General features: G+C 37.5%; 4 protein-coding genes across 6 annotated transcripts; all 4 read left to right on the top strand.

Moving 5' to 3' along the window:
* Window positions 1–1,187: 1,187 nt before the first annotated feature.
* LOC135583022 (phosphatidylinositol 4-phosphate 5-kinase 10-like) lies at window positions 1,188–7,253 on the top strand. Of its 2 annotated transcripts, none has more exons than XM_065179076.1 (9): window positions 1,188–1,431; window positions 1,666–1,719; window positions 2,207–2,358; window positions 2,828–2,990; window positions 3,411–3,521; window positions 3,655–3,821; window positions 4,891–5,024; window positions 6,329–6,437; window positions 6,631–7,253. In XM_065179076.1, exons 3-9 carry the CDS (start codon window positions 2,213–2,215, stop codon window positions 6,938–6,940), a joined length of 1,140 nt encoding a protein of 379 aa, XP_065035148.1. In that variant the 5' UTR covers window positions 1,188–1,431; window positions 1,666–1,719; window positions 2,207–2,212; the 3' UTR covers window positions 6,941–7,253. The 2 variants fall into 2 exon arrangements, with proteins under 2 accessions (XP_065035148.1, XP_065035147.1); XM_065179075.1 differs by having other exon boundaries at window positions 2,192–2,358.
* A 1,784-nt stretch (window positions 7,254–9,037) lies between these two features.
* LOC103999689 (BTB/POZ domain-containing protein POB1) lies at window positions 9,038–15,441 on the top strand. Of its 2 annotated transcripts, none has more exons than XM_009421509.3 (6): window positions 9,038–9,393; window positions 10,645–10,785; window positions 13,189–13,304; window positions 13,399–13,462; window positions 13,970–14,249; window positions 14,336–15,441. In XM_009421509.3, the coding sequence occupies exons 1-6, from the start codon at window positions 9,150–9,152 to the stop codon at window positions 15,162–15,164; spliced, it is 1,674 nt and encodes a 557-aa protein (XP_009419784.2). In that variant the 5' UTR covers window positions 9,038–9,149; the 3' UTR covers window positions 15,165–15,441. The 2 variants fall into 2 exon arrangements, with proteins under 2 accessions (XP_009419784.2, XP_009419783.2); XM_009421508.3 differs by having other exon boundaries at window positions 9,039–9,393; window positions 10,639–10,785.
* A 133-nt stretch (window positions 15,442–15,574) lies between these two features.
* On the top strand, window positions 15,575–18,008 carry LOC135671240 (uncharacterized). The gene has a single exon (XM_065179244.1). The coding sequence runs from the start codon at window positions 16,764–16,766 to the stop codon at window positions 17,673–17,675; it is 912 nt and encodes a 303-aa protein (XP_065035316.1). The 5' UTR covers window positions 15,575–16,763; the 3' UTR covers window positions 17,676–18,008.
* Window positions 18,009–19,144: 1,136 nt separating this feature from the next.
* Window positions 19,145–22,956, top strand: LOC135582971 (ubiquitin-conjugating enzyme E2 10). The gene is made up of 4 exons (XM_065179356.1): window positions 19,145–19,373; window positions 20,763–20,890; window positions 22,043–22,147; window positions 22,659–22,956. Exons 1-4 carry the CDS (start codon window positions 19,304–19,306, stop codon window positions 22,800–22,802), a joined length of 447 nt encoding a protein of 148 aa, XP_065035428.1. The 5' UTR covers window positions 19,145–19,303; the 3' UTR covers window positions 22,803–22,956.
* Window positions 22,957–24,183: the final 1,227 nt, after the last annotated feature.

The following is a 24,183-nucleotide window of genomic DNA, read 5'->3' as shown; positions in this document are numbered from 1 at the left end:
GGAACAAGCAATAAAACTGATGGTGATTTCCTTATAAAAGGCACTTGTAAGATGCTTTGAAATAGTTTATAATAGTTTGCTTCCCTATTTATATTATTCCATTGATATCATGGATCATTTTTTTTCTTCTTCCCATTTAGGAAATGGTCATAACTTCTGCATACAGGGTTTTATTTTGCTATTATTCACCCTTTTCCAAGTGTGAAACTGATGACACAAGATTTTTTTTATTTGCTAGAGAAAAAATTAGTAAGAAAGCAGCTGTGAAGAGAGAGAGAGAGAGAGAGAGAGAGAGAGAGAGAATGAATGTCCATTCCATGTATTTCTTAAATTCTTACCCTTATTAAGTAGGTTAGAAACTTCTTTGTAATTCAACAAACACAATAAAACTGTAATATGCCAATTATCTATCAGTAATCTAACATAATCCTTCCGAGCTTAGAATTTCCTTATAATTTTCAAACTTCCTTAAAATGATTAATCTATTTATTTGTATTTCAATCTGGTATTAATTTTAAATAACCGGTCAGTTTGGTCTAACATTAAGAAAATTATAAAAGAATAATTAATAAACTAATTGAAATTATTAAAAAAAATTAGTATAACGTGTCTTCGATGAAATGGATGATACCTTCTTCAACGATTCGATTCGAGATTATATACATGAAAAATTTTTATACGATTGAAACAAGACTCAAACAATTGCTCGATGGTTAATATGGACTTAGATGCTTGTCTCACAAAAACTAAGATCAAATGAGATTTTCGACGTGATTCCTTCGAAACTCAAGTCAATAATTAATAAAAATAAATAATTTTAATAAATAATAATTGATCTCGATTATCATACCGTAAGTAATCTTTTATAACAAATTAATCTATGAAATGTTTCAACATAATATCCTTTCTCCCATTGTTTTTCATAATATTTCTTGAATTATTATTTTAAATTAATATTTTGAATTATAACAAATTAGAAGTTGATGGGAAAATATTATGAATTAGTCAATAAATTAGAAGTTGATGGGAAAATATTATGAATTGATCGGATCTTTGCTTTCTCTCCGGTGATTTTTACTTGAGAATATCTTCCCATCAACTACTAAATCGTGATATTTTAATTGAAATCAAACCAACAGAAACCGTATCACCAAACATGCTTTAAAAGTCGGGCTGTTGTCGCATTTCATCAAGTTCTGATCCTTCGCCCCTATTCGGTCGCGCATTCGTCCTCTTTCCCTCTCTTTCACTGGTGGCCGCGACGCCTATTCTTGGCGTTCGAAGCCGTTCGCCGGTGCCCTAAAACCATCTCCACGCTGTTCCCAACCCCCGTTGGGTTCAGTCCCGTTTGCCTCCCATCTTCTAATGCCCCCATCAACTCCGCGTCTTCCCACATCCCGGTGGCTCTCGCGGCGTCAGAGGAGGTCACCGGTACGTAACCATCACCTCTCTCCTCCAATCGTTGATGCGTTTGCTCTTCTTTATCCTCCTGTGTTTCAAGATTTCATATTTCTGCTTACAAATTGAATCTTGATGTGTCTCAACCTGATGATTCGTGTGGGGTGAGTTTTATGTCTGTGACCGGCTTATCAGCACGTTCATTGTTGTTTTTTTCTGGATTCTTGCTGTGCTTACTATATCTCTATTCTCTTGACATTTTGTCAGACTGATACGTGACGTAATTGAGAGCTTCTATTGAGATCTTGCTTGGCTTGGAAGGTTAGTAAAGTTGGTGCGTAATCTATTGTTGTGATAAATGTTGTGTATACTAAGATTTTTATATCTTCATGTAAGCTCTGGATGAACGGGTTTTGAGTGCTCAGTGATCGCACGATGAGCTTCATTGTGTGTGGAGCTTCTGTCAATTATGTGCCCACGCCTGTGTCCTAATTGTATCAACGCATTCACATCACATGTGCCAGTTGAAACATGATTAGCTATGCCCAAAAATGTTTGGACAAAGAAAGAATCTTGCCTTTTCCCGCTATGTAATTTCCAAAATCAAGTGAACGCAATCATATCCTTGCGATTTCACTGAATAGCTTAAGATGATGCTACTCTCTGCCTACTTTCTTACGATTTTTTTACTTCTTGTATTTGGTAGCATGTAATAGTACATTTTTTCATTGAATTAGTTAAATTATTTATAAGATAAGTGATGGTTTATTGGGCATGTTATCCTTATGCAAAGGTTATTAACATGCAGGCAGAAATGGAGGAAAAACCAGCACTCGGAGAGTGGGAACCTTCTGATCTTGATTTTGTTTCCACTTCAAATTTTTCCTTGCAATGTTCTATTGGTTCTCACACAACAAATGCCAAGTTTGAGTGGGTAGATTATCGTCCTGCAGTTTTCAGGTTCGTACTTACTTTACAAATTACTTCCTTTTTTTACAGATTTTTAACTAATATACTCATTTCCTATTGAGTTAGTAGTATATTCTATATAAATGAGCTTTATTATTAAATTACAAAGAAATACTGGAATAGTTTTTTAAGATTGTCCTATTAGGCTCTAGATAGGTGTAAATAAGATCTATTTTGGAACTTTTATCTTTATTTGTATTGTGAATTTGTCGTAGATGAGGGTCTGCAAGCTGTAATATCCTCCATCACCTCCTCAGAACAAAATATTAGTTCTATTGAGTATTTTTGTGTTGTGACAGAAGGAAAGAATTACTTTAACATTGACAATCTAAACTGTAACAAGTACACAATATCGCTTTAGTACTATACCTGTTCTTTTAGTAGATTTTGGAACATTTTGTTTGTATGTAACCATTTAGATTATTTGACTTAATCTTTTTTTATTTGCTTCAATCTTCAGGAAACTTCAAGAGTTTGGGGAAATTGATAATGATGACTACACGGACTCAATACGTGGACATGAAACCTTAAAGTTCCTTGTTTCACCTGAAAAGGCTACCTCTCTTTGTTTACAGCATGATGATCGATTTATAATAAAGATCCTAAGCAAATCTGAGATGAAGGTACTGCACTACTGCCTCATTTGTATCAGTAGTTTATTAATCTTTTGCTTTATCTGTTTGAGTCAAAATTTAACCTTATCATGATTATGAAATTTGTTGAAATAAATGGTAAATACTCCAACGTTATGGTAGAAATTGGTGGCCTGCACCAAGACAAACAATAAAAACAACATTATCCTATTTGACACAAATTTGCTTGGGTGTAATTTTCCAGACAGATTTAGTATATCTAGTTTCTGTCTGAATCAGTTTTAAAAATAGGTAACTAACTGAAACTATTTGACATTTTCTCTTAATGTGCATGTGTGGCCACTATTTTCTGCGGGATAAATAACATTTAGTTTATGTTGAGGTTTATTCCATAGGCATTAAAAGTTTTTGCCGCTGCAAACAGCAAGCTTATATTCCTCATTCTTTCAGGTTTTATTAGAAATACTACCAAAATATTATCACCATCTGAAGAAATACAGGAGGTCTTTGCTACCAAAGTTTTATGGGCTATATGTTGTGAAGCCACAAGGTGGAAAAAAGGTAGTATGACATGTCTAATTTGCTTATAACTTCTGCTTCACCTGTAATAAATAACATGATTAGTTGTTTCTTTGCAAATTTTGAGATGGTATCTTACCTATTATGGTGGGTTATGACACATTACTATAAACAGGTTCGCTTCGTCGTAGTTGGAAATATTCTTCGGTCAGATATAAGCATTCATAAGAAATTTAACCTTGGAATTTCACCTCAAGGTCGCCTTGTTAGCAAAGCAGGAGCTGAGGAAGATCTTAATGTTGCTTTTCACCTCCATGCAGCAGTTAGGCACCAACTTCTAAGGTAGGTATCTTGGGTATTATTGCTCTTTACAACAATGTTTTCCTTTGTATTTTTTTCTTTGCTTGTTTTTTCAATGATTTAAAAGGGGTTATACCAAGATCTTCAACCTTTGAACAAGTTGAAACTCATGTAGTTAGTTTATTTTCCTTATCTGATAAATTCTACTTGCTAATTAGAATACTAAATTTATTTATTTTTAATAATCGTGCATTCAGCCATTATTTTTCGTACTTTCAGTTTGCATGTGAAAAACATTGATGTTCATGATTTATCTGAGCCATGAATCCTTTTGTTTGTGTCGCAGTATGTTAACAGAGAGATCTATACTGATCTTAGAAACCTTTATTCTTATGTATCCTCTGCTCACAAACTTTTGTTTCTTCTCATACTTGTTAATTCAGATCCCCACATCTAATTCCTATTTTAGTTTTTTGAGCCAAGTACTAACTAGGCACTAAAGGTTAATGGGCAGACGATTAGGAGACACTGCAAGAGCCTCCTGAAGACTCTGAGGGATTAGGTCCTCAACACTTGCAAAACACTCAATCCTCAGGTCCTTGCTGCTTCAGTATATTTATCTGTCCTCATACCCCTGTGCTACAACCAGTTATGCTCTTTAAAGGATCAGAATCAGAGGAAATGGTGATTGAGTTCAAAAATCAAAAGTAAATAACAAAATTATTTGTTTTAAGAATCAAATTTTTAGTAGAAGTTCCAAAGATATGGAAAGAGATTGAGGGTAATATGGAGAGAACTAAACCATATGAATAGGATTTCTGTGTTTACATAACTGAAGCTCATCTTACTTATTACATTGTGAGAGAACCCCTCGTGTGGTATTGCTTAGGTCATCTCCAAAGCAAACTTAAAATGCCATATCCAAAGTACTGCTAGAAACCTGTTATATGATTATTTCATTTATGAAGGTGGTAAGCGCACAATTAGATAATTTAGAATAGCCCTGCAATTACTGTTAATTTGAACTGAATGAAGGAATATTAAGATTTCATGATATTATCATGTGTTGTCTTTTGTTTTGCTTTCCAAAGTTAATTTCTTTCTGGGGCAGGCAAATAAAGCATGACTGCAGCTTTTTGAAAGAAGTAGGCGTTACTGAGTACAGTCTCTTGCTAGGCATGCATGTCTGCTCCGCACCATTTGAAGCTGTTTTTCAAGGCCACTATACCACTACACATAAAGAAGGTAAAAAAGTATGGCATTTGTTGGGTCTTCTAATGACTATATTGCATATTCTACTAGTCCTATAGTCTGGTGTGAAGTACGCGTAGGTAAATCTTTAGGCATATTTTTATTTTCTCAAGGAAATTTTATGGTTTTAGTTAATCAGTGAGTGAACCTTCTTAAACAAGATTGGAAAAAGTCATCATGCTTCAGTTAAACCAAACTGCCTGGCAAAGAATATGAGAATCTTGATATGCACTTAGCACCTAATGTGCCTCCTTTACTCTAGGGGGCTTATATGAGGTCATATTTAGATTGGAAAGTTGGAAAAACAATTCCTTACAAAAAGACAAAACCACTCCTCTTCAGTAATGATTTTGGGTCCATAGTTTCTCATAGGTCAAAGTGTTTGCACTGATAATAGTTAATTATCCACAACAACAATAACAACAAAACGTAAATCCCAATTATTTGGGGTCAACTACATAAATCTTTTGTCATTATTGAGATATGTAAAACACTATATGTTTGGTTAATTTTAGAATATTTAAAATTTTATTTATAATTTTTATTAAGATCTCTTTAGATTTTTCCCTGTCTCTTCTCTTACCACTAATATTAATCAAGAACACACCAACCCCTGTAAAGATTAGCGGATATCACTGTAGCACAACAGATTGGATGACTTGTGGGCATAACAATAATCATCTGTATGAAGATTCAATAGGAAATGTTGGGTGAGGCTGCAAGTAACGAACACACAAGACCACATTCAAATCAAAGCACGAGTCCCACATTTAGATTTCTAAAGCACCATCCAAGCTCTATCCTAGAACCGAACTTATCTGATTTGTCGTTTTGCATCCTAGCTTTCTGTAAGTACTGAGTTTTAGTTTTACATGCGATGCTTCAACTCCTTAAGGTGTGTGTGACTATATATATATATATATATATATATATATATAGTCAAAAGATGAAACTAAGTATCTGTAAGAGTCATTGTCTGTTTGAAATTTAGGTGCTAGCTAGAGTTGCAATTGGAAAGTTTCTTGTTATTTTAGAAGGAAGACATAATGATGCAGCTTTCATATATCACTAATTCAGCAGCTGGTAAATCAGTTTCAAGCTACTCATTTCCCTGTATTTTCTTTTTTATGTCAAGAATTAAGTTTGTGTGATAAATGCGTCGTATGCGGAGAAAGAAATCTCTCCTTGAAATTGTTTATATGTATAACAATGTCATTTTTCGACACTCTGAGCAATCCCTATCGCACTTAAAGATGATAACTATTGATCCAAAGACATGCAATGGATATATTGTGCAGGTTCAGATGATACCGAGAAGAAAACTTCAGATGGTCCAGACGCAACCCAGTGTGATCCAGCCGAAGATATGACTACCGATGATAATTTAGGGTCATCCTGCCCTATAGAGTAAATATCTCCACATTTTTTATGCTCAGAAATATCCTAATAGTTTTTGGTTTGTAATTTTTCATCTTTGTACATTTAAGCATCAACACATCTTTGGATTTTGGGGTGATAGTTCTGAACTGATCTTTTTTTTAATTTCCTTTTTTTTTTTTTTTCTCTTTCACTTGCTCTAAAAACAAATTAATTATTTCAGATTTGCAAGTGAAATTGGCATCCGAATGACAGCTCGTGTAGTCAACACACAGAGAAAAGAAGGCAATTTAGCATCACTTTGCCACCCCAGGAAGCAGTCGCCCAACAACGTTATCCTGTATCTCGGAATAGTCAATATTCTTCAAGGGCACAGCAAGCTTAAGCATGTGGAACATGTTTTCAGGTCTCTCCAATCAGACTCCCCGGTGATTTTAGCAGTCAATCCCAAGGTTTATTCGACTCATTTCGAGGAGTTCCTTGGCAAATTTTTTCCAGAAAGTGAGGCTGAAAAGATCATGATAGAACTTTGATCATGTTCTGTTTGGAATCAAGCTGTGTGTAACAGTGTGATGGTCCTCATCATATGCTGATAACCTTTCTCTCTAGAAAATTCTTGAGTCCACACAGAATCAGAATTGATGTAAAATGAAGTGTTTCTGAGAAGTTATCAAACACTGTATTTTTCTACTTGTTCACACCGCACATATTTTTGGAAGAATGGCTTATCAATGTATGTTGATATTATCAATGATGGAGTGGAAGCTGGCTGCACTTCCATTGATTGCCAGAGATGTAGAAAATGACTATAGCTTTCTCGAATTTGATGATGTTTCTGTTGACTGATACTGAGAGTTGATCATAGTTGGATGTTTCTGATCTAATCCAAGAAAATTAGGGACTTGTGTGCTTCCTTTCCTCTTATTTTTTGTGCCTTACAACAGTAATTATGTGAAGTCAAAAACCAGAGATTTGCACTTGTTAAAGACTCCAACAATCAAAGCGTAAGAACACCATCATGTGCATAAAGCCTATCCTTGAAGAATCTTGTGATATCAACTGATTTTGAGAGGCTGTTGCCGACATGTAACAGCGGCAACAACAAGTCCTAATTATTCGATGTCGATTACATAAATCTTTTATAATTGTTCGATTTACAAATAATTGGATCTCCTTTCTTGTAGTTTTTTTTTTTTTCATAATTAATGCTAATCGACTTATCAAAGATATGAATCATTTGCAAATCTTCAACTAATTGGATCATTCGTTCCATGGATCAACAGATCAAATTGCAGATTTAATATAGTCTGCTATAATATATTTTTATTTTTAATTTTTGTTAATTTATTGTCTTCCCACATTTCTCTCCTCTCGGTCTCACACAAGTGTTAACTACCGGTAACGACGGATAACTACCACCGGAAAGGATAGGTGGAAGGGATGCAATTGATGGAATACGACGTGGATTTGGTATGTCCACAATAAGATTGTCCAATCGAACGACCTCTATCATCCACGTTTTCAACCCTCACCCAAAGTTTTCCCATCACACAAATCAGCGATGTGAGAGAAAAATATTATCATCCACTCATATGAGAAATGATTTTAATAAAACCATATAATGTTATTTAGCTCGATATGACAAATATTCTTGGTCAATCAGACAGGTGAAAAACCCTAATTGATAATTGTTATAATAAAACAGAAAAATAATAATTATGATGTCCGAATAAACATAAAAATAATAACTATTTATATCTTAAATATTAGTTCCGTAGATTCTAAGATTCGAAACCTTATCCGATATATTTATATATTGTATAAGATGGAGGGTTGAGAGTTCGAAATCTCTGACTTTTGAAATTTTATTGTAATATTTTGAGTTTGAATCTCGCCTATCTTTAAAAAATAAATAATATATTATCTAAATAATAAATATTTATATCTTAAATAATAATTATAAGTTTTTTACTAAGTGTTGAGATTCGAATTCTTATTCGACATATTTATACTTTAAATATCGATCTAATTGTGGTACATTAGACTCTTACAAAGGGTTAAAAGTTCGAAATCTAGATTTTTGAAAGTTTATTATAATATTTTGAGTTTGAATCTTGCCTATATCATATATTTTTTTAAAATAAATAATATATTATCTAAATAATTTTTTAAATTTTTTCATTCATATTCAATTAGAATGGGAATATGTATTTAACTCTTATTATCTCGAAACTTCACAAATTTAAGTGTTTGGAGAGATCTCACTCAACATGACTACACATAATTACAATTATACATACAATGGTTGATTGTCTAAATGTATTGAATTTAGAGAGAGAAATACTATAATCAATTAGCAATATATATGTGGGTGAATTCGTAAAAAAAAGTTTAAATTTTTCATAGAGCGTTTTTAATTTGAAAAATTTTGAAATAATATCTTAAATTATATGAAACAATTATTTTATCTCTTTTTTTATAGTAAGAATGATATGTAAAAAATTTTGAAAAGTAAATTTTTTTTTCAAAAATTCATATATATATATATATATATATATATGGATTCTTTTTGTAGTAATAATAATATTAAAGACGGTTCATCTTAACATAAAAGGTGTGTACTTACAAACCGGCAGCTCTCCGCTTTCTCGTGTCGGCTTTAAAGCCCTTCAGCCATTTCCATTCTTTCTTGGCTTCGCTTCATCTCTTAGGGTTGGGGCTTCGCCTTGGGCGTGAGGGGGAATGAGAGAGTGGAGAGGCGGCGCCGATCCACTCGACAACGGAACGGCTGCGTCGGAGATGGATCGCGACCACTCCCTCCCGAGCGGAGAGAACAACTTCGAGTTCGCCTTCAACTCCAGCAACTTCTCCGACCGCGTGCTTCGGATCGAGGTCATGGCGGAGACACTCGGGGCCGGGGTTGGAGCCGGCATCGGGTGGGACGGACACCGCAAGCGGAGGAGAAATGATGGCTCCAAGGAGGAAGGTGAGGGGACCCCTCTCGGACTCCCCAGCTCTCCGTTAATTCCCCGGATATTGCAGATTCCCTTCCTCTCGCCAGTCCATTTATTTGTTCCTTTACTTCTCGTTTTCTCTTCTGACCGAATATGTTCAAGACGTATAGGTATTTGGTTACCGGTACGGTTGAATGAAAGGGGTTTCGATTGGAGAGGTGATCTTTTCTAGCTCTCCGAGTAGTGAGGTCCATCTTGCGCTAGAAATACTGACACTTGAGTTATAACGAACTTTTGTTACAGATAGGTTTTCTGACCATGGTCAGTGGAAAATGATGGCGGATATTAAAATTTGGCTAAAATTGGATCTTGTTGGCTACGTCAACAAAGATGTACTGTTCTTCAAGTTCTTAAGATAATCCCAATTCTGGATAGACCAGTTAGAATCAACCTAGAACTGGTGATTTGAGTCGATCTCAATCAGGATCTGCTAACCCATTATGGTATGCTTATTAATGGTTTGAATTTGACAATTTGGGCTGTTCCCTTCAGGGATCTGTTGATTATGGTGATCTCAGATGTCGAGGCTCATGTGAAATATACTTCAAGTTTTTGAGGATCAAATTAGTTGACATGGAATGGCACTACCAGATTATAAAACTATGGTTTAGAAATTAATTATGTATTTAAAAAGGGTAATGTTGAGTGATGGCGATTTCAGGAAGAAAAATGAAATGACTATATTGATGTTAGATTTGGGTGTCATTATGGCTGATGGGTGAAAGTCAGAAGGGCAGTCTTTGTATCAAAAGAACACCATCCAGTTAGGGTTAAGTCCCTTTATGTCATAGGTAACACAATTAAAATGTTAGAACACAAAGAATCTTGGCAGAAGATGGAACAATGTGTTTAACCCTCTAACTGATGACATGGCTGTCCAAGAGCTAAATGGTGTCCCGGGTACAAGGGTTGACTTATGAACCATGCCATGATTATAGATGTGCACTATGTCCAATGCATATCGGTGTGTGCAATATACTGTTAGTGCACCGACACTCAATATAGCTTGCTCACAAGATACTGTGGGGTGCTAACCATGCCAATCCTCACTATTTTACTCTTTGAAGAATGAAGCCTTGATTGGAGGTATATTAAGTTGCAAGTTTTTGCGGAGCTTTCTTGCATTATCTGAATCATGCCATGACTTTAATGTATCTGTACTTTTATTTGTTTATTTTTTAATTGTTGTATTCAACAAACATGTTCATCAATTTTAGCACCAGAATTTGCAAGATACTCATCGGAGCTTATATCAAGTTGCGAGCCTGACACTGAGGAATGTGCGGAATATGAGAACCAAGATGAAGAAGATGAACCAATGCTTGAAGAATCAGCACCAACTACAGATCGAACTGGTGTATGCGGTATGCCCAACTCTCTTTAGCATCATGCTATGTCAATAATTAAATATTGCTGCTGGGTGGAAGGTATTTTTGAATATCAAGTTCCCTTATAGGTATTTTACATTCATGTTGTTACTTTGATTGCATAGCTTGGTAATATGTTTATTTTGTTTCTTTATAGAAATTATCTCTAAACTTGCAACTTGGAGAGTTTGGTTCAAGGTTTAGAAAACTGGCCATACTGGTCGGTCAATTTTGTATTTGCTTGTCTGATCGTGAACTGATATAGTGATATACGTACTGTTACTTCTCAGGTGTACCATCTGATTTTAGTTATTAAAACTAGAGATATCAGGTGGTAAGCCTATCACTCGGTATCCCCATCTTTTTTTAAATATTTTGACAACTATATCTTTTTTCCTCTTCCCCCACCCACACACCGCGCAGCCCCGCCGCGCGCGCGCCCCAAACCTCATCCTTCACCCTGCCACATTCACTGTTGCCTCCTCCTCCTCGTAAGGTTTGCCATCGTCTCCTCTGCCATATACTGGTATGTCTATTCCTTTGTCTCCTCTTCCACATCTTCCTCTCTGTCAGGCCTCTGCTTCTATATCACCACCACCTTCTCCTCCTCCTGCTCTGCCTCTGCTGCCATCACCTCCTTTTTCTCTCTAGTTCAAGTGGTACTGTGTGTCAGTTTGTCACTATGTACTAGGTTTCTGTATAGATCTGGCCATCAATCAGTATCCACACCTGATCAAGATTTTGAACCTTGGTTTGGATTGAATTGAAGTTAAGCTTAACCCAATCCAACACATAGGAAACACCAACTGTAACTTAATTAGACCCAATTACATCTTGGAGGTTTTAAGTCCCAACTCATCCTCAACTTATGCTGGGTGAAACTCAGGTTAATGAAGATTTCAGTCTATGAATGTCATGTAGATAGCAAGATGTCATGCCAGGCTGGTTTTAGGTTGGGCGCTGGCTAGGGTTAGGTGCTACTTGTCTCAGGAATGAGTCCTGAGTCAACCATAATTTCGCCAAACCTGAGACATTTAGACAAAGTTATTTGGCCTAACTTGATGAAATTAGTCCTGAACAAAATAATTTAACAATGTAATAATATTTTGTTCAGCATTGATCACAATGTTCTTAAGTTCATACTATATTTGTTGGATTGAAAATTCAATCCTGTCAATGATTATGTTGCTTCTACACACAGAAAAAAAACTTCAATTAGCAAGGTCTTGACCTGTGGATGATTGCAGATATGAGCTTGCTCTGCTCCTGCAATCTATTTGCTTGATTCTTGCGAAATCATAAATTTTGTATCTGAGCTTGCCATTAATACCTTAACAACACAACATAAAAGTTTCAGATGTCTATAGTTGTCACTGTTAATACTTATGCTTTAAATGAATAAGTATGTGAATCTTATCCTAATAAAAAACATATATGAAGGCCTCATCATAATAAAGGACAACCATTGTGTCTCAATCTGTATTTGTCTCTGTCTTGTATGCCATTAAGTGTCTGACTTCTCTGATGTGAACCTTAAGTGCTTACTTCTTATATATGATCATTTTGTAATTTTTTTTATCAATATTGGATAGGTTATAGAACATTAATGAATCTAGGGAAGGCCTTACGGAGGTTATGAACATCTTTGTATTATAAAAAACTTGGGTGCAAAACATCTAAACCTACTTTAACATTCCTCCTTAAGACAAATTTGTATCAGGTTTGGTCAGCATGCCTACAGGCTATATTGTGTGTATATTATTTTCTTTGTACCAATTCAGGTTCAAGTATCTCCTGGGCCGCAATGAGATTAGACAGAAGGGTAACTTTGGTTAGGGAGTTACATCAAGATAAAAACAAAGTCAACAAGCAGACAAAAAACACAAAATTAAGAGTAAGCACAATAATATATATGTTATATTTCGTTTTAATCATGAACTTTTGGAGACACTCAGCAGCTCACTATGCATGGCCATAATAATCAACTTCTGTGTCAATTATGTGTCCACAGAATTAATTTTTGGTCTAATCATTGTTTGTCGTCCAAACTTGTATTTGTGCTGTAAGGCACATCTCATTTGCCTGCCAAGTCTCCTTGAGAATAAAAAGTCATGACACATCCCAGCTTGATGCTATACTTCATCACACATTTTGTAGAAAAAAAAAAGTTACTTCTCCATTTATATGCTATTCCTTTCGTTGGAGCATATAGAGGAGGTTTCACTGAAGGCATTTTCTACCAGTACGATAGAGATGTCAATATCTTGCTGAACCTGGAAGAATCATCCTTGTTTTAAGAATTGGTTGATGAACATGGCAATGCTGACTTGGATCTTATTTTGTCACAGTACCATTTTTTGTGTTTATGTTTGTTGTTTGACTATATTTAATAATTTACAGGTGATGATTCAGAAAGTAATGATCCATTAAGTCTTGATTCTCCTTGTATCCTCAGAGTCAACTCCATTTATATTAGTTCTGCTATACTGGCTGCCAAAAGCCCATTTTTCTACAAGGTTAGAAGTGCCACCTACTGTCGTACTCCATTCTGTTTGTGATTATAACTTCTAAATCATTGTTTTTTCTTTTTTCTCATGTTTTCATTATTAGCTTTTTTCAAATGGCATGAAAGAATCCGATCAGCGACATGCGACCCTAAGAATCAATGCATCAGGTAATTTCAAAACATATGGTATTAACTATTAAGTGTTACTTGGTGTAAGTATATCTGCCTTCTAAAGTGTTATATTTCATCTTGGAAATGAGTATATAATTCAATTTGGCCATTTGATCCTTTCTTGCTTTCAATAGATCCTTGAGACTTTGTAATTGATAAAATTGTCATTTCTTGCACCAGATTAGATTTGTCTTTATTTTTTAAGGTATAGGAGAATCTTCAGATTTTAACAAAATCAACAAAGTTGAGTAATATTATGTGAACTGCCATGTGGCATTCCTCGAGTGAACAATTCATGTTATGGATATGTTAACTACATCCTTGATGGATAGAACTTGTTTCTGCATTCCAAATATATTTTGTTCTCGGAGTTCCATCGTTTTAGAGAGAGATTCAGAGCAACAACCCCAGAGTTATGGAGGTCTGTACATCAGCCCAACTTGCATGCCTTTCTGGACAAGCAACTTTATCTTTATATACCTTAATTTTTTTCACTTTAAACAGAGGAAGCTGCTCTTATGGAGCTCTTAAGTTTTATGTACAGTGGAAAGTTGTCGACTACCTCTTCCACCCTCCTCTTGGATGTGCTGATGGCTGCTGATAAGTTTGAGGTTGTGTCTTGCATGCACCATTGTACTCAGTTACTTAGAAGCTTGCCCATGACCACAGAATCTGCACTACTCTATCTGGATCTCCCTTTTAGTGTTTCAATGGCCTCAGCAGTCCAGCCTTTGACCGATGCAGCCAAGGATTACCTTGCCAATAGTTACAAGGACATAACAAAGTAAGTCCACATGTAGAAGCAATGACCATATGCAAAACTCGGTACATATATTCTAACTTTGGACTTGGCAACTTTTCTACTTGCAGGTTGCAAGACGTAATGATGGGCCTTCCTCTTGCTGGCATCGAGGCTATACTATCTAGTAATGACCTCCAAGCGGCATCGGAGGATGCAATCTATGAGTTTGTTCTCAAATGGGCCCGTGCTCAGTACCCAGTCTTAGAAGAACGGCGTGAGATCTTGAGTTCTCGCCTAATTCGCCATATCCGCTTTGCTCATATGACTTGCAGGAAACTGAGAAAAGTTCTCACATGCAATGACCTGGACCACGAGCTTGCTTCCAAGTTGGTCACCGAGGCGCTCTTTTTTAAGGCAGAAGCCTTGCACCGGCAGCGCGCCTTTTCTGCTGATGAATCAAGCCACAAGCGGTTTACGGAGAGGGCTTATAAGTACCGTCCGCTGAAGGTGGTAGAATTCGATAGGCCTCACCCACAATGCATCGTCTACCTGGACCTGAAGAGAGAGGAGTGCTCTAAACTGTTCCCATCGGGCCGGGTCTACTCACAGGCATTTCATTTGGGCGGGCAGGGATTCTTCCTCTCAGCCCACTGCAACTTGGATCAACAGAGTTTGTTCCACTGCTTCGGCCTTTTCCTAGGGATGCAGGAGAAAGGTTCAATCAGCTTTACGGTGGACTATGAGTTTGCTGCAAGAACCAAGCCTTCAGGAGAGTTTGTGAGCAAGTACAAAGGCTACTACACTTTCACAGGCGGGAAGGCAGTAGGCTACAGGAACCTGTTTGCTACACCATGGACTTCCTTCATGGCCGAAGATAGCCTCTTCTTCATCAATGACACTCTTCACTTGAGAGCTGAATTGACCATCAAGCAGTCCCAATCCCCCTCGCTGCAGTAGTACAAGTGTCAGACGATCAGTGAACATCAATCTCTCTCATGCGAATGAAAAATGAAATGTTGATGCTTTGTCATCTTGTCACTCCCCATAATGCCATGGGGTGGATGTAAGGGTGTCTTGCCATGGTTTTTTTTTTTTTTTTACCCTACGATGGCGACCAAAGCTTTAGAGGGGGGAGGGGAATGGTCATGTAATATTATGTATGAGATTGCGAAAGTTCCTTTGCTCACTAACTCCGCTCCTAACTAATGAATCTGTATAATTATTATCGTCTTCAGTTATTTATCCAGCAGCTTATGCAGCGTGACATCTTTCAGTTTCATGGCATGTGGATATTTTCCCTGACTGGCTTCTTCAAATTCCAGGTTGGATTGGTTGTGTGTTATCAACTTCAATCTGACTTCATCTTTTATGGTCCTGTTGGATTCATTAATCTACACTGATCTGCTTGGGCTCAGGTTTGACCTCAAATTGAAGAACTATTTTGGGAGTAAAAGAATACAGCCTTGTGTTGGAGATCTATTTACATGAGAAAAGGACTGACCCATTTGGCAGGTTGGTTAAGGCACTGTAAGTAAGCCCCCCTCTTTCCCCCTTCATACTGCCAATTTTAGTACATCTGTTCCAATTCTGGTTAAATGCTGTCAGAAATTTTCCCTAATCTTTTTGGTTAATTTTTTTTGTTGTACAAATTTCATTCAAACCGCATTATTGCTCGTGTCCTGTCTTTTGTTTACCAGCGAGGAATCTGATCATCACAGAAACAACTAAAAATCATCTCATTCGTGGATATTTGAGGTAAATCCCATTCGTGAGATCTCATTGCATATTCTTTCTTTTTTATATCAAGAACAGTGGTTAGATAAGACGACGACTCCTCAAGTCTCACTCACATAAGAGGAGGACCTCAAATATCCATTTAGTACTTTGCATACTTTTCTAGTTTGTTGGTTTATTATATTATATTCCCTGCTTATATGACTTCATTGGACCACATATTTTGGCTAAATATGTTGACAATCCTCCAAGAGACTTGTTAGATTCCATGGCCAATCTTTGTCACCCGGTTCCAATACATTGTTTGGTCCTCCTCATCCTTCCTTATCTCATACATATCTATATATTTATATTTATATATTTAGGAACAAATGGATATTGGACTGCAGAGCTCAGAGAGAAAGAAGGTGGATATGCCTCGACGAAACCTGGACAGGATTACTGTTGATGTTCCAATCATGGATGTTGATCACATTGACCAACTAGTACGAGATTGACGGCGGTATCCAAGCTGTCACCCTCCACTTGCCACACGTACAACATGGCTATAATTGCCCTGCTGATACCATTTCCAACCTTTTGCATCTCTCTTCGCCTCTTAGATCTTGCAATATTAGCCAATCCAGCCCATCTCTGTGCCCTCCTCCCCCATCTCTTCACGGATAGAGTTGATTAAAGTTGGATAGTAAAGGGAGAGACAAAAAGGCCTCAATCAGACACACAGCCTTTGGAAGGAGAGATAAAGGAACTCCACCTTCTTTTCCTTGCTTGCTTGGAGTCGGAGCCTCATCGACGTATGCAGTCTCTTCTTCCTGCAGCCTCATGGGCCCAAGAGCGGCGTGTTGGCCTGTCACCTCTCTCCTCTTCTCCTCCTTGTTGCTCGTCGCCCTTGGAACGGACTCGTCGACCATGTCGATCGAGTCCTTGGATTCGACGATTCGCGACCGTGCTTTCGACCTGTTATCTCGAGGTCGAACAGGTGTGGCATACGAGGTGCCTCTTCCTTCGAGTCTCTCCGGCGTCAGAGCTTCTGTCCAAAGGATGAGGAGCGGGAATCTGTGGAGCAGAGGAGCCCGTCTCGGCTCCCTCCACGTCCCTCCGAGGACGACGACCGTCCCGTTCGTGAGGCGGCTGGTCGTCGTCCACCAAGATCTCGGCAACCGGTCGTCGTCCTTCTTCAACGTCCCCGGCTACTCCCTCCTCGCTCCCGTCGTCGGCTGCCTCGCTTACGACGCAACGTGTGGTTCCACTTCCAACGCCACCCGGAAGCTGGAGCTCAGAGTTCTGGGAGATCCCATCTCCATCACCTTCCCCCGAGTCACATTGCCGGCGGGACTGAACGCCACGATCGAGTGCGCCCGCCTCGGGCCGCACGGATCGGTGGTGCAGCTCGCCGACGCGGCGTCGGACAACGCCTGCGCCGCGACGAGGACAGGGCACTTCACCATGGTCGTGCCGTCGTCCGTGGCGAGCTCGGCTCCGGACACGGCGAGGGAGACGACGTGGAGGGTTTGGGCGGTGGCATGTGGGAGCGGAGTGGTTGGGCTTCTCTTGGTGGGTTTGGTAGGGATGGGAATCATGAGGTTGACGAGGAATAGGAAAATGGAGGAGATGGAACAGAAAGCAGAGGAAGGTGAGGCTTTGGGCACAACCTGGGCCGGGAGGAGCAAGATGCCATCTGCCGCCATTAGTAGAACAAAGGCAGTGATGGAGGATGGAACTACTGCACCGTGACTGACTTTATCATCACCTCCTCCTCCTCCTCTATCATCACAAAAGGATTGGAGTAGCTGACAACAACAGCTACTTGAAGTGTCTCCGGTAGTAGATATATCGTAGTCGAGTCACTTCTCTTCTTCCAGATAGAAGAAAAACAAATTTTAGGATCTCACAGATGATGTGGATCCTAGAGATAGTCTTCAAAATAAATCACTGGCATTATTGCTTCAAATTGTGTTTCTTTTTTCCTTTTTTCTTTGGCTTACAATTTTTAATGATTGAAGCCAGTCAGGTGTGTTAATTAACTGCACTAATTTTGCCCATATTTTATGGTGGCCTGCTTCTTGGATTCTCTGGAACTTCACTCACACATTGCAAACCCCAAATCCACAACATTTCAAGTGCAACAATTAAACACTATATATATATATATATATATATATATATATATATATATATATATATATATATATATATATATATATATATATATATATATATATATATATATATATATATATATATATATATATATATATATATATATATATATATATATATATAGCACTAGCATAATATTTAAATAACTTAACAAAAAAAAACTTGAGCTAATATTATTATGTCAAACTTGGTAATCAATATACAACATTGTTACAATGTTTTCGATAATACTAAAAAATACTATAACTCAGTATTACATTATAATATTTTTTGATATTACTAAAAAATATCGTAACATAGTATAAAAATATTATAATTGGACTGATCGACCCTATCGATCGATCCGTCTATAGGAAAACGAGAAAAAAAAAGATATTTCTAGTATTAGGTTAAAAAGGATACTATCACATAATTATAAAAATGAGGATATTTTTTCAGCAAAACCTAAAAGAAGAAAAAGCTTTTCTTGGGAATTTACACTTTTGTAAATGATTCGGATTTAATGTTGGGCTAATGTGCCAAATTCTTATTAGACTTGTATTGGGAGCCTATCCAATGATTAATAAATACTTAAGGTAATAATAATATTATATATAAGAGAGAATTATTTTTTGTCATGACTTTTTTTTTGGATAAAAATATCGAATTTGAGTTCGGTGCTTTACGATAAACTATCAAAATTCTAATTTATTAGATTCTACTCATTGACTAAATTGTAAAGTCAATTTAATACATTACAATTTAATAAATATATTAAAAATTGTAAAGTCAATGGAAAAAAAATTCGTGCTGTATTTTGTTAAATCTAAAATTGGAATACAAACCAACCTTTTGATATCTACATGATGTGATTGATAGACGGTTGATCACATCATCCACCATGTCGTCATCGTTACATCATCGGCCCCCGTCGTACAAATATACGAGTATGCAATACGGCAAACACGCGTACGTATTCGGTGGATGGATGTATCGCTACGAAACTTCCCCCTTCCCTTATTACCTTTCCGCTTTCGCCGTTTGTTCGTCGAAACCGCGTGCGGGAAGGAGCGGATGACGACGACCCGAAGAATTCCTATAAGAGCGCGCTTCCTCCCCACCTCCAATCCGGTGCTGCTTCTTGCGATCGGATTGTTCTTCTCCTCCTTCCCTCGGCGATCCGATCGATTCGGGGTTGCTGCAGGGGCATTAGGTCTGCGTTCATGGCCTCGAAGCGGATCTTGAAGGAGCTCAAGGACCTCCAGAAGGATCCTCCCACGTCCTGCAGCGCAGGTAACCTCGCCGGATCCAGATAGTTTTGCCCTTGTTCCCCGTTTGTTTTGTGATGAGCTGTTGAGGTTTTCGACCCGGACTCGTATGGTGGGGGTGGAGCTTTTGTTGGTGTTAAAGCTGCCATATTCTAAGAATTACCTGAGTTTTCTAGATATGAAATGATTCGACTTCACTATTTTCTCGCGTTGCATGTGGTGATTTAGGGAATTGAGCCGGAAACCTTGTTGTGGTTCATAATATGGTTTTTGGACTTGTGTTTGTGGTGTCTGGTCTTATAGCAGTTACCAAATTTCAGACCGAAGTAAGATAAGGCAACCTATATTTTTCCCGGTGGCAGAATGTTTTTTCTTGAGATGGTAGACGCTCAGCTTTTGCAGGATTAGGTGTAGACTTACGGAAATGGGATATAATGTGACAGGGTTGGTTGTCTACTATGGTCGCTTTATGGCTGTTCTTTCAGATTGTTATTTGTCAATATTGATTATTTCAAGAATTCAATGGTTTATTGCTTTTGGTTGTGGTTGCTTATTCGCCTTTTGATTTCATATCGTTTCATGCATAGGCAATATGCTAGATCTTACCATAAAAGTAACAACGAAACATGTTGTTCTAGTGCGGTTGGTTCAGGGGAAAGCGAGGACTGCTGTCAAGGTTGTCAAAAATAAAAAAAAATTGATCTTGTGCTCATATGTATATATCTATATTTTTTTGCTTGAATGATAATGTTAATCTAAGTAAATGATTAATTTTATTGCAGATGTTGATACATTAGCGTGGATTACCTATTATGAATTCGTTAACCATTGTTTAACCTCACTACTTAGTGGCTCTGCTTTTAGTGACAATAAACTAGTTTTTGTTGTCGTGTTGAGTATGGATCTAGTTTATATGCTCTCTCTCCCAATTGTTCTTCATGGGTATTTTTTAATTTAATGGCATGCACATGTCTTGTCTTAAATTATTGTGGACCTTCTTTTTATATACTTGAAATGAATAAAAAGGGACTAATATCACTCGGTCCAAGCAATATATGCTTGATAATATCCTAATAGTCATCTTTTTTATTTAGTGCATGGTTAATCCATTGAGATGAAATTTGTAGATACCCATGGCAGGAAAGGATCCATGTAGCTGAAGCCTATATAGTTGGAACCTTACGGCTTATTATTAATTGATCCATTTGGATGCTCACAAGCATCTTAGAGTTTATCAAACGAAGATCACTAACTAAAAACCCTTATTTTGAGCTTGATAGTTTATTCAATTCTTGTGATCATAATGCTTAGATGTGGGTGAACCTTAAACTTGGAATTTACTGGTAACTTCATCTCTACATGACTTTGACGTTTATTTTTTTTTCCATAAGTTGCATTTTTTTGGAATTTACAGGTCCTGTGGCAGAAGACATGTTTCACTGGCAAGCAACAATAATGGGTCCTCCGGATAGTCCTTATGCTGGGGGTGTCTTTCTTGTCACCATCCACTTTCCTCCTGATTATCCATTCAAACCACCTAAGGTACTGCATCATTAAGCTTCTCGATATGTCTTGTCGTTTAGAGTTACTTTTGTTTTCGGAGGGTGCAACTATAACAACTCTTTTTTCTTGTTAATATTGGATGTTAAACTGGTTTGCTTTTTGTTTTCCAAACCTCTGACTAAACATGAATGTAGAAATAGGCTAGGAGGTAAGGAGCACTGGATAGGGCACAATGCATATACACCCTGCTACAAATATTAAAAAATGGATGTTGGTTGGCATGGATATGTTTATAAGAAAGAGAAAAAGAAAAGTTCATGAGGTCTATGATTGACTTGACATCATCTTTGAGCTATTGGATGTGGTAATCACAACCTATGACGAGTGATTAACATCCCAAGTTTGTTTATGAAGAAAAACAAGTTGCTCTCCAAGAAGAATATAGCACAAAGGGTGTAGTACAAAATTGATAATTATTAACCCATTGGCCATGTGTAACAACTTAATATACACCGCTACAAGATTTGGAGGAAAAAAATCTAAAACCAATCTATAAACTTGTTAGTCATGAGAGTTTATCAATGATTAGTGGTGTTCCTCAAATTTTCTATAGCACAGACTTGAGAAAGGCATTCAAAGTCAAAGCATTTGTATCTTCTCATCGTTTAGAGCTTGAACACCAAAACAAATTTCGACAGGTTCTGTAAGTCTACTGTAAAATAGAAGATACTTGTCAACAATCACCCTATGAGGACTATTCTTCCAATAATGATGTTATATGATTTTTCTGATTATATTTAAACAAACAGAATCAGGCGGATCATTAGAATTTTATAGGCAATATCAACAACAAATGAAGCAGGAAAGCCACTTGGACCCAACTTTAAGAAACATTCCTATCCCAGCTACTGTAGCTTGTTGTTGGAATATGGTAGCAGTCAGGTTGCAGTTCCCATAATACTCACCACCGTAAATTAGTAGTGGAAAAAGAAAAGGGATAAGCATCATTTGTTTTGATTTAGTGTTGTTGCATTATTTCTAATGGGCATAATGGGTATGCCAGGACTTGGCCTGTGTATGGAGATTAAGTAATTTGTGCCTTGATTTCATTAAATACTTAACAACACACATATCACAGTTAAAATAAGAAGTGATTTCGGTTCCCTTAAGCCTCAAATCTGTACTATGCAGGTAGCATTCAGGACAAAGGTCTTCCATCCAAATATTAACAGCAATGGCAGCATTTGTCTTGACATCTTGAAGGAGCAGTGGAGTCCTGCGTTGACAATCTCTAAGGTTATTAAATTTTGTGCATATTCTTTCATGGTCAAAATTTATTGTAGATTAACATTTAATGGGTGTTTTATAGCATTAAAATTTTCCAGGATCTAAGTGGCGGTATTCACTCATAGCATATTTTGGCAAACTATTCAACAGCATCTGTTAAATAGAAGTATTTTTGAAGATTTCTCTGTGTGGCATAAATTCAAGCATCTGTTGTTATCTTTTGGTAATCGTGTCAGTGAGAGTAATTGCCATTGATTATCAATGACTTGGTGAGATGTGACCGGTTGCTGATGTTCATTATTTTCTTTTCTTTGATCGTCCCATGGTATGCTACTTGATTACAACAAACCGGTCTCCATTGCTCCTTGTGAAAACCTGGATGTAGGTTGATTCGGCTGCGATAACAACCTGCGTCCAACATTGTCGTTTGCTGTTCTTCCATATGATACTTTTTTGTAAGTGAAGGATAAGACCGATAAAAAATAACTGATGTTTGATATTTGCTTTGGTGTTCTTTCAGGTGTTGCTTTCCATCTGTTCTCTTTTGACAGACCCAAACCCCGACGATCCTTTGGTCCCAGAGATTGCACACATGTACAAGACTGATCGGAACAAGTATGAAGCTTCCGCGAGGAGCTGGACCCAGAAGTATGCAATGGGTTAGTCACGTAGCAGCTAGGATCTGTTGGGGCTGTATCCTCCCTTGGACATGCTGTGAATCATGTCTCTGCTATCTGTTACTTGTTTCAAGGAGTAGAAGAGTCCCAATTGTGCTCTCTATAAACAAGAAAATTAATCAAACAGAACTTGTCGCTGCATTCGAGATGTTTGCACCGTTGCTCTCTGCTGCCTTACAGGCTTGAATCTATGTAAAATTGAACCTTCTGAGAAAACCAAGCTGTGAGGCTCTAAAGATATTCCCTTCCCTCTGTGCCGCAACCATCATTTTCAAGATCTGTATGGGATCAGAGTACGCAGAGATGGCCATCACCTTGGAGAGAGCTTCAAGATGCCTTCTGAAATAGGAGGGTATGGTGAAGGAGGAAGGTGAAAAAAAGAAAGTAAGGAAATGAGGAAGTGATCGTATTAGTCGGTATCAATGTTTCAAACACTAAGGAGGAGAAGAGGAAGATGTAGCGAAGGAGAAAGAACGAGAAATGAGAAGAGGAAAGAAGATTAGGAATGTCAAACAATAGTGTGCCAAGGGGTGGTTAGATGGTTGCGAACAATAGTAGCGATGCAGTGTCGATTTCATATGTCTCATAAGAAGAAATCTCATATTTACGAGCCCTAATCATTATTTTAGCTTTTGTTATATTGAATTTGATTGAATCACTAATGTTTACGAGTCCTAACCATTATTTTAACTTTTGTTATATTGAATTTGATTGGATCACTTGAAACGATAATCATTTATGTATCGATTCACATCTCGATCGGTAGGAATGTTCGTGACATGCGGTATAATTCTTTTTATATTTAATTAAACAAATGAGGACATTGACATCCTCATCCAGAATCAAATCTTAGTGCAAGCTCGATGCGATTATTAATTTATTAAGTCTCAACTAAAATATTTAAGTCCAACTAGAAATTTTTATTAGCTAATTCAAGTATTCAATTATTTTTTAATATGAGATTAAATTAGGGTGTTATAGTAATCCCTTCAAAAAGAAAAAAAGTTTGATGTTATTTTGCTCTCGTTGCATCGGTCATGTCGAATCCTTCTCCTGTTCTCTTTCTTGTCCTCGATGAACAGTATGATATGATCGAGCGAATAAGTCATGTCCCCATGATTTCATATTGGATACCATCGCACATGCGGATATTTCATAACCCACGTGATGCACGTGTCACGTGTCGAAGCTCGCCACGTGATGGTACCATCGTACCATCAGTTTCCCCAGCACCCAAAACGTTCCCACCCAAGCGTCCCAGCAGAACGATGTCCCACGGTTTCCACGTACTGTACGACGCCACGGATGACGGCGGCTCGGAAGAGGGACGGAATCCACACCAGCCCTCTCGGGAAACCGCCCGCCACG

Source organism: Musa acuminata, unplaced genomic scaffold, assembly GCF_036884655.1.
Source record: "Musa acuminata AAA Group cultivar baxijiao unplaced genomic scaffold, Cavendish_Baxijiao_AAA HiC_scaffold_1138, whole genome shotgun sequence".
Taxonomy (NCBI): domain Eukaryota; kingdom Viridiplantae; phylum Streptophyta; class Magnoliopsida; order Zingiberales; family Musaceae; genus Musa; species Musa acuminata.
The sequence above is the reverse complement of the archived record's forward strand: the minus strand, read 5'-3'. Positions and strand labels throughout refer to the sequence as shown.